The 14,160-nt window shown below is 46.4% G+C and overlaps 1 protein-coding gene across 1 annotated transcript; it reads right to left on the reverse strand.

Moving 5' to 3' along the window:
• Positions 1 to 891: 891 nt before the first annotated feature.
• LOC136538031 (UDP-glycosyltransferase 83A1-like) lies at positions 892 to 3,023 on the reverse strand. The gene is made up of 3 exons (XM_066530011.1): positions 2,437 to 3,023; positions 1,657 to 2,192; positions 892 to 1,523 (listed from the first exon to the last, which is right to left on the reverse strand). The coding sequence occupies exons 1-3, from the start codon at positions 2,936 to 2,938 to the stop codon at positions 1,176 to 1,178; spliced, it is 1,386 nt and encodes a 461-aa protein (XP_066386108.1). The 5' UTR covers positions 2,939 to 3,023; the 3' UTR covers positions 892 to 1,175.
• Between the last annotated feature and the right edge of the window lie 11,137 nt (positions 3,024 to 14,160).

Here is a 14,160-nt window from a genome sequence, read left to right on the forward strand (position 1 = left end):
GTGCCGATGGCGCCACTCGCACTGGTCGTGGGCTATTTGAGGTGTCTGATCACGCTCAATGTAGTGCAGGGAGGGACCCATGTAGTGTTTTTGCAGGTCGTGTATGGGAGCATCAAAGGGAAGTAAATGATCGTTCTCCTTCGTCGTGTTCTTGCTTTGGTCGCTAGGTACAGGAGGGTGCCGTACCCTGGGAACATGGAGTGAGCGAGCAGTCGTGCAAGATGCACTCTCCAAAAATCGGTTTTAGAGGCCTGCTCTCACAACGCTTGTGCATGCAGGAACGGGGATGGAGAAACAAGAACTTTATCGCGAGACTGGTGGAGAGCGCCTATATACTTACATGCATTGGACCGGAAGCTGAAACAAGAGTCAAGAAGTCAAAGCACCGATGGTCACAAAGACAAAGCAACAAGGGTTGTCATGATGACCATTAACAGGCATCGGTCAATGGAAATCGAAGCGTCAAAAAATGCTTTGATGACTCCATTAATCGGACACCATAACATGTTGTTGTGATACCGGCGCCTAATGCAGAAGCGATTGCTTGAGCGAGATGCTCACGAGAGATCGCACACACTGCACAAGAGACTCGATGTTTGGTAACGAGGTTCGACTAAAGCCTACGTCACCAGGGCATGCTTACGGGTGCTTCTCTCTGATAACATGACATTGACACTGACCGCCCGAGCCCCCGCGAGCCTATCGCTTCGTATTGCTTTCTCACTCTCGGGATTGAGAGGGTTGCAAGTGCAGCCCTCTCCTTTTATAGAGGGGCGTGTTACAAGAGCTAGCACCAAGCTCACTTAATCCTACTACAGTAGAAGTCTACTGTAACCTTATTAGTAACCTTATTAGTACAAATAAATATTCAACACATTTCTTAACACATGCCCCCAAAGTGGCAAAACCTAGCTGTTCACGACTCGACGTATCACTCTCTAGTCAATTCCCCATATAGGATTACACATTTGTTGGACCTAGCATTTACTCTAGGCCTTAGAATTTATTATATTTTAATTGAATAAAATTGGGCCAACCCAATTACAGTCCAACTAAACTTAAGTGCACCAACATTTAAAACGCCAAGACTGTCACATGCATAGCAACAGACACTATGCTCCCACAATTACAGACCAACATGGAGAGATTCGCTCACTTAGTTTCAGTAGTCCTCATCATTCACTGAGCAGGTTCACGAGCTTTTTGAAGTTGTCGTCCGAGGATCCCCCTTCGGCGATGCACCGGCGGGTTGCGTCCTTGAACACCCGCGCCCTGTCCTTGGTCTCGGCGTCGCCGACGACCTGCTCCACCTTGCTCCTGAGTTCCTCCCTGCTTACGATTCCGTCGGCGTCGGGCGTCACCGCCAGACCGGTCCTCCACACGTTGATGATGTAGCTCCGGTTCAGGTACTGGTCGCAGAAGTAGGGCCAGCACAGGAACGGCACGCCGTTCCTCACCCCCTCCATGGTCGAGTTCCACCCGCAGTGCGACACGAAGCACGCCACCGCGCGGTGCGCCAGGACCTGTCAACAATGAAATGAAACGGCAAAGGGAGCCCGTCTTAGTCTGATCGACTGCTTATGCCGGCCAATTGCGACAAAAAAAGCTCTGATGATCGACTGCTTATTATGGGTTCGGTCGATTGAATTAGATGACCTGTTGCTGGGAACACCAGCTGACGATCATGCCCTTGCCAGCGACACGCTGCTGGAACTCGTGGAGCCACGCCTTGCTGAGGCCGGGGGTGAAGTCCGGCCGCACCACCCACAGGAACGCCCGGCCGGTGAGCTCCAGCCCCTCGGCCAGCTCCTCGAACTGGCGCGCGTCGAAGATGGTGATGCTGCCGAAGGCCACGTACACGACGGACGCGTCCGGCTGCGCGTCCAGCCACTTGACGCACCGCTCGTCCTCCGGCAGGAAGTGCCCCACGGGCTTCTGGAACGCTGGGTCGGCGAACAGCGGGCCGATGGGCAGGATGCTGGGAAAGAGCTTGAACGCGCCGGCCTCGGCTTCGTAGAAGGAGTTGCTCACCACCATCACCGCGAGGTCGTTCAGCTTGTTGTTCCGGGTCACCAGCTCGAAGATGATGTGCTGTCCCTCGGGCTCGCCGGCGTTGTTCCACGACAGCTGCGACGAGTGCAGCGGCGGCATCCCAGGGGCGAGCTGGAACGTCTCCTGCCGGACTGGCAACCCTGCACAACACACGGGCACGTCAGAATGGACTGCAATACACTCAGGCTGCAAGTAGCAAGTCTGCCGTTTGTTGCTGTCAAGTATGATTCAGAGTAGAGGTCTGTAAATTAAGAAACCTTAAACAAATACTATCTTGATCGATCTGCCTTAGATTTGTGCGGTAGAAGGTCTACGTGGATCTTAAGCGTATTTTAGTACTATATAAAAGTACTATAACGAACGGGTAGAAAAATCAGTAGTCACCATTGTCGCTGATGAGTCCTTCCTCTATCAGATTGGGGATCTTGAGCATGAAGGCCAAGCACGCCGTGGCCGCCGGCCAGAAGGACACGACCCGGATGCCGAACTTCTTGGCGACCTCGAAGGACCAGCCCATGTTGACGTCGCCAACGAGCCACTTCGCCCTGGGCCGCCCGGCGGCCTCCATGTCGACGAGGAGGCTCTCCAGGTAGCCCGGCATGTGGCGCGAGTAGGCGTCGACAAGCTTGTTGATGTCCTTGCGGTCCTCGTCGTCGGCCAGCCCGTCCGGGATGGACGCCAGGTGGATGCCGCCGCCTAGCGCCGCCGCCCCGCCGCCGGAGGCCTCCAGCGCCCCTACCACCAAGGCGTGGTCCACGTCGGTGTTGACGAAGGTGACCTCGAAGCCTTGGTCGACGAGGAGGTGGGAGAGCTCCATGAGCGGCGTGACATGGCCCTGGCAGGGCATCGGCAGTACCAGGACGTGAGTCTTGGCCATATGACCCATGTCTAGCTAGCCTTCTTTCTTCTTCTCTCTCGATCTATCTCTCTCAGAGTATCGGGAGGCGAGCTGACAGTCACTACCACAAGCACGTTAACAGTGGGGTACTGTCAAGCACTCCCTTTTGGGCAAGCCGGAGAAGATAAGCTATATACATATACATATGTAGGAAAATGAGCACGGAATTTTTCTGGCTCGCCGGCCAACAATTCCACGTTGCGCCGCCCTCTCGAGCTGTACAACGAACCAATAAAGGGGTCAACTAGGTTACACCGACCACTATTCAGAAGGTCACATGGCAACTGGCAACAAAGGATTCAGTTGTACGTACGTGTATTCAGCCAGATACAAACAATGTAGACTGAACCAAATGTCTGTCTGGACTCTGGAATCAGCTTCAGCTTCATGTGTACAGCGGAGATCAGGAAGAAGTCCATGGACGAACTTATTAACTGGAACCAGGATCTGATCATAAAGCAGGCGGTTAAAGCAAGGTTGGGAGCTGGCCGACTAGTTCAATCCCTGGCTCCTACTGTCCTACAGTGGCCTCCAAAGAAGGCTGGGTCAAGTGGCCCTTAAAAAAAAACTTATTAACCGGAGTCGGCAATTGGGATCGGAGTCTTTCAGATCATAAACTTTGCAAAGAACATGTAGTGGAGTATTGAACATTGCAACCATGCTATGTAAATAAAGTCCACAATCAGCCATTTTTAATGTGGTAGTGCGCTTCCCGGCTTTCCGCAGATGATTCTCAATCAAAAAGGAAAAAGAAGCGGCTGGTGTGTACTAGGTCAGTGTTTAGGTGATGTTGTATATAGTAGGTGACTGAAACTGTGTTTGATTCAGTCAGAGAGAGCATCATCCCCTTGATCTTCATCGAAAGGTGTTGCTCTTCTTCTTACTTTCTCTCCCTCCTCTCTGCATTTGATGACTGTTCATCCGCATCATGACGGGTCCCGCCCTCGCTGGCTTTCACTCGTGCTCGGTGGCACATCCTCGCCGGAGCCATGAGAGTGACATTTGACACGCGTGCTGGTCAGACCTCATACGCCTGCAGTATTCGGCTGTTCTTATATCGGCTTGTTTCAGCTTATTCTCTCACAGAACACTGTTGAATCATCCGGAACCAACCGAATTACAGTGGTTTTATCTACCAGCCGAACACCCTAAATTTGGTTGGTTCCGGATGATTCAACAGTGTTCTGTGAGAGAGAATAAGCTGAAACAAGCCGATACAAGAACAGCCGAACAGGTTAGTATAAATACGAATGAAGCCATAGCAGCGCGTGAAACATAGACAAATGAAGCCATAGCGCGTGAAACATAGACAAATGAAGCCATATCAGCGCATGAAACATAGACAAATGAAGCCATAGCGCGTGAAACATAGACAAATGAAGCCATAGCTAAATGTAGGGATGAAATCAAATCAGATACAGAGGGATATCAATAATCTTGCATTTTTTTTTTAATCTCGAAACTAAATACGAATTAGGTTAGGTACTCCTTCGGTCCTAAAAGGAATGAATGTTTGGGATGTGTGCCGGCCAAATTTCTTAAGTGTGACAGTGTTATAGAAAAATATTAGCAACATGTGTATCTCCAAATAAGTTTATTATAAAAATATATTCGATAATTCATCTAATGATACTAATTATACACTGTCAATATTAATATTTTCTTATATATATTTGGTCAAAGTTATAAATGTTTGACTTCTCGAAAAGTGAAAAAAGACATTCTTTGAGGCGGAGGGAGTACATTGGATATTGATATCTATCACATATACATATTAGAAATCCGATTTCGAGTATTCAAATTCGGATACGGTACGGATATTAATGTTCAAATTCAGATACGGATAATCCATATAAAATTTTGATCCTTTTGGGACGGACGACCCTTTAGCGCTCTGACCTGTTTACATGGTTCGGCTTTAGCACAACAATTGGGCTGGCATATTGCGTCAGGCATCAGATTCTGGAGTTGGGAGATCCACCTGCGCCCTCTCCTCCACCAGCATGTCATCACACTGCAAGTTCGCTATGCTGCTTTAGGCCTTGTTTAGATTGGGGTTAGAAATCAGTATTTGGCACTGTAGCACTTTCGTTTGTATTTGACAATTATTGTCCAATCATGGCCTAACTAGGCTTAAAAGATTTGTCTCGTAATTTACAATCAAACTGTGTAATTAGTTATTTTTTTATCTACATTTAATACTCCATGTATGTATCCAAAGATTTAATGTGATGGAGAGAGAGTGAAAAAACTTGTAATCTAAACAAGGCCTTAGTGCTCTGACCTGGCTGCCCAAGCATGAGGCACACCAACCAAGTATGCCAAAACTGTATATTCTGAATTAAATTGAAGGACTTTAGGTAAGATCATAATAAAATATTAAAATCATAGAAATGTAAACTCTATTGACTTAGGATCGTAAAGATGCCCCAAAATTATTATAGATTTTAACAGCAATGACACCAAGCCTTTTTGGAGCCCTGGCCCAGGTTGTGGTTTGGATAGTCCTCGGAGGCTGGGACCTACATTTGATTGGGTGATTGGTGGGATCCTTGGCAGGTCAATCTGTTTGACATGGCGGACATTTGATGGTACGGTTGGTACTCCGCTACGATGGTAATCCTACAACGACAGGTACGATTGCAGGCATATCGCTTCCTCCGTTGGTATACTTAAAATATAAAAGATTATATCATTATAATGACAACCCAAGCTTTAGGTGTCAATGTCATATGTGCTTGCCGAAAGAAATGTCAGCTTTTAATTATTTTGTATCAAAGGGTAAAGGACGACCGGAACAGGGAAGCTTTGCCTAAAGGCAAGCTAACTGCCTGAGCTGCTACTCCAATTGGAAGCACCGAAGCATAGAAGAAAGGGCCAAGCTACCATGTACCATAGTGGATAAATAAGTCTCAGGCTTGAATTCTGATGGGTAGACTGAACATCATCTATAATTGAGTTTTGAGCTTGTGTGGTAGGACCGTAGGAGTATCAAGAGGAACCAGTCTAAACACATTCTTCTAGAAAAGAAAGCTACGTGTGCCCTATGGTCATGCCAGGCTTTAAACTAATACCATGGAAGTTCCACATGGAGAAGAAAAAAAAGGGGAGAGATCGCTATCCATGGGCATTGACCTAAATTAGTTCGATTTGTCTGCCTTTGTTTATCTTAGTAGTCGATAATCTTTCGGTTTTTTAAGGATAATGAATGATATGGTCACATTGGCGGTTTTGTCCATCCAATAATGTTGCTATCTTGTGCATCAACCGAGTCATCACGCCATGATTGGGTTTAATAAAGTCAGACCACTCATGCATGTCTTGTAGTAGTACGCATAAATTACTGCTCAGGCTATCAATTTCGATACATCAGCTGCTGCATATAGGGAAATTAAAAAAAGAAGAAGAAGTTTATGCAGGTATTCTGGCTGTTTCGAATAAAAAAAAGTAATGAAAATAAGGGAATAAAAGCACAGGAACTGTCTATCATCGTATTATATTTCAAAAAATTGAGATAACCACGTTTCCTACAAAACCTCCCTAAATACTCATTCCTCAAAGCAATATTCAAAGGACAAACTAAAAGAACTAGAGATAATTCCTCCATAAATATTTTCTTACATGTCGAGGGGTTCATAAAAGTTGCAAAAAAATTAAATGGAAAGGTAGCTGACGTAATCCAAGGGGCCCACTATTATAGGATCCAGGCATGCATGATCCTGAACATCACACCGGACATCGGAGGCCTAAGGCTGTCCGCACTCGTCGACCTCTATTTCCATCTCTAAAAGAAATATTCTATCATAGTCATCGAGATTCTCTACTCTATACTCATTTCTTCTGCACTCGTATTACCTCTATCCCATACTCTATACCCACTATTCCATATTTTATTTCTCTCTCTCCCCGGCTCTCTTTCTCTCTCTCGCAGGAACCTCGGGAGGCGTTTAGCGGCCGGCAGCGCGGCCTCCACGGCCGTCCGCGCGCATGCAGGTGCGCGCTGCGCGCGATACAGGCGCTGCTGCGCGTTTGCAGGCCTGTTTCCAGGCCGCGGTGCGGACAGCCTAAAACTTTGCCGGGCACTATGCAGGGCCCACGTGTCTGTCTAACCTGTTGACAGAGAGCATTGCGTTTAGAAAGCCTGAAGATGATGACCCACTGATGCATCAACATCGACTTGAGTAGTATAATACTATGAAGATCGAGCAGCCACGGTCGCCAACGTTGACGCCGTGCAAATGAAAACGTTTCCCCCTTCGGAGCGTGCAGTGTTTGGCACTTTGGCGCCTTTGTGAAAAAGTCAGGCGGGTGGTGATCGTTGTTACCTGCACGGCTGCACGTCCGGGCATGGGTGTAGAAAATGCGCGAACCACGTGTCGTTGTAGGCTTGTAGCACGGCGCAGATACTGAATCATTCGTACTGTAACGATAGCGCTCCTCGGCTAGTGGATTTACGGAATACGCATTTACCATTTTTAATGCCACAGCAACAGCGCTCCTGGGCTCGTGGATTATGCGGTCATGGTTCGTCAATCGCAACTTACGTGCGTTTGGTTGTTTGATATCGATAGATGAGATGGGACCATCTATAAATATACAACGTTTGGTTTGGTGGATTACTGGAACGAGTATATTCATGGATAAAGAATTTACCTTTGGAGGTTGAATTTTCTGAGAAAAAAAATCTAACGTACTAGTTTATCTATGTTTTCTAATCTTTGTCATTAGTAAATAACTAAATATTTTTTAACAAGTATACAATAATTAGTCTATTATAAAAATTTATAATTAAGTTATATATAATCTAATGAGTATGAAATTTTTACTGCACTTCAAATATATAATAATTAATTTATCATAAAAATTTCATCATAATTAAACCATAGAAAGTTGAGGGACACGTAGTATTGACTACTGAACCAGCAGCGATGTGCTTATCCTTTTGGCGCCTTGTGAAAAAAGTCGGGTGGTGAGCGTGAGTTGTTACCTGCACGTCTGGGCACCGTAAATCAACATCGCGAGCATTGAGTAAACGCACGTTGGACTGATTCATTCCGTAAAAATATTCTCAACTTCATAATAAAATATCAGAAAAGCTAAAAAGAAAGCGCGCACGATTTGGCGCTGCCGCCCGCACATCTCTCCGCACCCACCCGTGACCTGCCCATACTGAATTTTTTTAATTTTAACACTTTTTTCAAACTTAATTTTAAATCTAACACTCTTGGGTTTTTTTTTAAACTAATACTTTTGGCCGCACCTATTATCCTGGCGCGACCAAATGCCTGTGCCGCGTTATGCATGGCGACGCGACAGAGGGCTAACGTGGCGACGACCAAAAGCGCTGGCCGCTGACGTGGCGGGGCTCTGCCGCACCACCGATCTTGGCACGGCAGTGCCGCGCCCAAATCCATGGCGTGGCAGAGCCGGATATAACCTCCGCTGCGGTCCTCTACCCGAGCAGTCTCCATTCTCCGAGTAGCGCAGCAAGGCTGGCCGCCGCGCCCGCCTTCACCCGCGCCTGCCCGCCGCCGTGCACGCCGTCTACCGCGGCCGCGTCCGCCCACGCCAGCCAGCCGCGTCCGCCCGCCCGCGCCAGCCAGGCAGCTAGGCCGCCGGCCACTGGGTGCGGCCACCGCGCCCGCACGTCGGCGCGCCTCCCCCTCCGGCCAGAACCCTGGTCACGCACGGCGGCTGCCCTGCGCCCGCGCCTCCCAGCCCGGTCTTACGCGCTGCAACGAGGTACTCCACTAATATAGTTAGCATAGTTAATAAAGTTAGTAAAATTATTAAAGTATAGTTAGTATAGTTAGTAAAGTTAGATAGTTTAGTTAGTATACGTAATATAATAAGTTAGTATAAGTAGTAAAGTTAGGTAGTTTAGTTAGTACAGTTATAGTATGCCTTGTATAGATGTTAATATTTGATTAGTTAGTATAGTTATAGTTAGAAAATATATTAATGTTAGTATGGACATTACGTACGATGATTTCGACGACTTAATGAAGTTTCTTGAAATACTTCTGCAGATGGATTGTTGTGTTAGAGTTTTGTACGGATGAAGTGTTAGGAGAGAGGATGGTATGTTTGAGGATATGGAAGAAGAATTGGAATGGTTTGATGAACCTCTTAGCTTCAGCGACCTTTGTGTCCGTTTGAATATAAAGTTTGACGGTGATTTCACACTAAAGGGAAGGTTTGATACTAGGAAGACTAGGGCACGCTATGTCCTCATGCCCTTACGTGACCCTGCTCACTGGTCCCGCTATACTAGGGTTCTCCAAGGTTCCAATGTGCCTATGGCTGAGGTGGTGGTGGAGAATGGGTACATGATGCATGGTGTTTAGGACGGCCTGTCCATTGATGGTTTTGGAGGCAATGAAAAAGAATTAGGGGTCGAAGGAGAAGCAACTCAGGATAACATGGATTTGGACGGTCAGTTAACGCAGGAGCAGTTTCATTCAACTGTAGTAGGTTGTATAAGCAATGACTTCGATGTGAATGAGTTCGAACGGAAAGAGGAGGAGCAGGAGGAGGAGGACAGGATCGATGATGTAGTTAGCAGTGATTCAGACAATTCTGATGATGACCAAGGTGGTACAGATGCTATGGCAACAACGGCTGATGCCATGCCAGTACCGGTACATATTATTCCATTACCAGTACCAACTGAGGTTTTGCAAGGTGTCCATGCTCAGGGTAGACTAGTCACAGATTTAGCTACAGATGATATCCCCTATGATTCATGGGCCAGAATTAGCGAAGCGCAGCAGTATGTTCTATCACCACCTTACACAGCGATTGAGCTTGAGAAACTAAGTTCCAAGAACATACCTTTCAGGGGTGTTTCGAACTATAGGGTTGTCAGCATGACGGATATGGCAGTTTGTGATACATGTCTCCAGATGTGTAGGAATTCATTGTATAACCATGAGACAGAAACCCTTTGGAAGGGGATGATATTCAACACAATGTCAAAGATGAAACTCTTCCTTCAGGACTATGTTGTGTACCACCATAGACCGTACACCGTCACTCATTCAGACCAGAAGTTGAGGTATCACTTGATATGCAAAAACGGTTGTCTATGGAGGTTAAATACATGAAGGAGACAGAGTGATGGCAAGTGGAGGATAACTAAAGTTGTTGAACCCCACACTTGCCTAGACAATAGGGGGAAGAAAAATCATCAGCAGCTCACTGCACGTTACCTTGCCCGTCGTATATTGGGGCTCATTGATGACAACAACGATATCTCGGTGTCTTCTTTACAACAGTCCATATCTGGATTCGTTAGGTACGATGTGATATACGGAAAGGCTTGGCATGCTAAGCAAATTGCTCTGGAGATTCAATGGGGTACTTGAGAGGAAGCGTACAATAGGGTGCCCCGCATCTTATGTGCAATGTATTATTACAACACTGGCTTGAAATGGTTTGTGGACACCGGAGGGATATTTTTTCGGGACCCATTGAGGCATGTCCTGTATCGTGTGTTCTGGTCGTTTGCATAAACGGAACATGCATTCTAGTTTTGTCGGCCAGTCATACTTGTTGATGGCATTTTTCTGACAGGAAAGTACATGGGCACCTTGATGATGGCTGCTGCTGTTGATCCTAAGGACCAGATAGTACCCATGGCATTTGCTTTGGCAGAGGGAGAGAACAATGAATTTTGGTCATGGTTCATGCGGCTTCTACGTGTGCAAGTGCTTGGCCCAACTCGCACTATACGTTTGATCTCCGACCGTCACACAGGGCTTCTTAATGCTGCAGCTAAGCATATAAATGGGTTCTCGCCTCTAGTACATAGATGGTGCATGAGACACTTTGTCGCTAGTTTCTGGCGGTGTTAGCAGAAGCAGGAGGTATGTGACAAGGTAAAGGCTCTAAGTTGTGTACGTACAGAGCACCAGTTCAAAGAGACAAAGAGAGAACTAGATAAGATGGTAAATGCAGCGGGAAAGGCCTGGTTAGAGGCGCAGATGGAACATAAGGCTCAGTGGGCGTTAGCATATGACGAGAGGGGTTTCAGGTATGGCATCATGACCACTAACTCCTCGGAGTCCTTCAACCATGTATTCATCAGAGTTCAATCATTGTTTGTGTCTGGAATTATTGAGTTCTCCTTTCATAAGTGCAACGAATATTTTGTGAAGAGGTGGGAGCTTGCACAGAGGAATATAGCTGAGCAGGGGCGTTTTGGCAAGGCCGGAGCTGAACATTTAAAGGAGGCCGAGGAATTGGCCAAGCAGCACACTGCCGAGCCGTATGGACCTCGCCGCCATATCTTTAGTGTATGGGGTAAGGGTGACACAAGCCTAGGCGGTGAACGTTATGGTGGACGAAACTACCGAGTTGATCTTGAAAAGGTAGAGTGCAGTTGCAACGTCTCTCAGATCATGCATGCCCCTTGCTCTCATATGATCATGACCTGCAGGGTTCGCGGGTACAACTATGAGGATCTGCCATATATGTCACCTTTGTATCTCCGTTCGAACACCGTTAGTATTTGGGAGATGAGCTTCGAGCCATACCTGGACCCAACACAGTGCCCACCTTATAATGGTTATGACTACGTGTCGTATCTGGATCTAATGAAGGTAGGGAAGGGTAGGAGGAAGAAGAAATAACTGAAGGGGGATATGGACGCTATGAGAGGGTACGACGAAGACATGTATGGCGGGAGAGACTTCAACAAGACCCATGGCAGGAATCTTTGCTCCGTTTGTAAACAATCTGGCCACAAGGCTAGTCGGCATAGAAGACAGCAGGTGATTTCATATTGTGTTCGTATTGCATAACAAGTAGTTCAAATTTTGCAATGCTACATAATGTTACTCTGAAAATTGTTAATTTGAATACTCCAACCCTTTGTTTATCATTTTATAACAGGATGGCCCCTCCCACGCCGCACCAGCTGGTCCCCCTTCTTGATGTGGAGTACGACGACCCCCTTCTTGTACCGGACGATGAGGTTCATTACGTCGTGGGACTTAGTTCATTACGTCCAACTTATGTCGAACGAATATTGTCGTCGAAAACTTGTAGACTCATAAACCAATGAAAATGTTGTATGGCAACTTATCGTCCATTTATTTGCTTCATGTTCGTTTTGTACAACACTTGTAGTTTTGTACAGCACCTCCGCCTGTAAGCACACCTCCGCTTGTAGTTCCATAGTTTTGTATAGCACAGACGCGCCGTGGGCTATGGCGCGACAAATGATTACGTTTGTTTTAGAATTTTTTAACGCATGATACAAACAGATGTGATCACTTAAGATCGATCATGGGTAAGCCGAGTACATCATACATGGATACAATACATCGTTAGTTCAAATGGAATATAAGACAACACAATAGAATTTCTACTACATGGTTACATTGATCATTAATAAAGCATGGAACTAACAGACGGCGCAATCAAAAATCCTCAGTCAGAAACATACTGAGTAAGCAACTCATCGTCCGAGTACCAATCCTCAACCACAACCCTGTTGCTGTGGCTAGGCTCACCTACGTTGCTCTGACCTACCTGTCGCCTATAGTAAGCGGCCTCCGCTTCATCTACGGCCGCTGTGGCCTAAGTGAAGAACCCGTCGTCGTCCTCCTCCACCTATAACCTCACCTCTGCTAGAGCGATGAGCTCACTCAGTCTGCTAGTGTTGTCCTCATCCTCCTTTGCCTGTAGGCCCACCTCTGCTAGAGCGATTAGCTCGCTCAGTCTGCCAGTGTCATCCTCATCCTCCTCCGCCTGCAAGCCCGCCTCTGCTATAGCAATTAGCTCACTAAGTCTAGCAGTGTCGTCCTCATCCTCGTCCCCCTCATCAGACAACACAATCGGTGATTGAACGGTGCGACCAGCTCGCTTTCTGTGCTTATCTAACTTCTTTTCCTCGTACCTTGCACGAGCCACCTCTACAGCATGTTCCTTGCTGTATCCAATCCCTTCATGTATAAAATGCAATCAGTTAGCAACGTAATTATATTACATTTACAATCAGGCAACGAAAATAGGCGTTCAAGCACTCACTGGCACATAATGCAGCAACATGCTCGTTTAAGACCTGCATCTGTACTCTTGTCTCCTCCCTTGCCTCCTTCCTTGCCCTCTCCTCCTCTAACATCATCCATCTCTCCAATCACCATTTGTTAAGCCCAACATCGATCGAGTTATAAATACCGCGCTGTCTAGCAAACTCACGCATCTTTTCTTTGTGATGTTTAACGAATAGGTTGACGTAGTCAGGTCCATATCCCCTCTTCCTTGCAAGTAGTTGCCTCTTCTTCAGTTCATCCAAGAACTTAGCTTGACCATCGTAACATTCCCACCTGCATTTCCTAGTGCTCTGTTCAAAAAAAATATTATATCATATATGTCTTAGCAAAAGAAACAAAATACGATTTTATGTTTACCACAAAAATAACGAACCTCTTCGTACTCAACCATATAACCGCAATAATGGCCTATTCCAAGCTCCGAAGGGACTAGGTCATAGTTAGAATTAACACCACATTCGCACTTGACTAGTGGTGCTTTGTAAATTAACCTTTCTTTCTTCTTTTGTTTTGCTTTTGGAGGTTCTTCGGGCCATTTGTTCTTAGGACCATACAACCACTCCTTGAAATGACACTTCGCCATTAAATACATCTAAATAACGTGACATTAGTACATGACACATATAGCTCAACATTTCAACACATACACTTTGCACTTACTTCATGCTTGTTTGGACACACAAACTCCAATGTATTGTCAGGGTTTATCATGGCTCAGTCTCCGCAATGGCACAGAGGAGGTTCCTCAAGTTGTCTCACGGTTGCTAAGTGCTTCTCCTTAGCCATCATTGGGGGGGGTTAGGGGGAGGTGGAACCCACCGCTCGAAGTGCTCTCGTGGATGTCGCTCTCTCCACCAATCGTCGAAATGGAGGTACATAGGGTCAAACTTGTCTGCACCATCGATCCACTAAAAGAAAAAGCACCTCTCATGGGCCTACACAACAAAAATTCAACAAAATATTAGTAACCTAGTAATACAAATGAAGAAGAAAAATATACAGAAACAATAACTTACATTAAAACGACTGCACGTGTAGAAGCAACGAGCCGCTGTGTCTGGATGTCTCGATTGAAATACGTCGGCCGGACGACCACAGTCATAATTAGGGACAGGGAGTTCAGGAGGGACGGGGGCATCTTTGCTAGAC

The sequence above is a fragment of the Miscanthus floridulus genome, chromosome 2, assembly GCF_019320115.1.
Source record: "Miscanthus floridulus cultivar M001 chromosome 2, ASM1932011v1, whole genome shotgun sequence".
In the NCBI taxonomy this organism is placed as follows: domain Eukaryota; kingdom Viridiplantae; phylum Streptophyta; class Magnoliopsida; order Poales; family Poaceae; genus Miscanthus; species Miscanthus floridulus.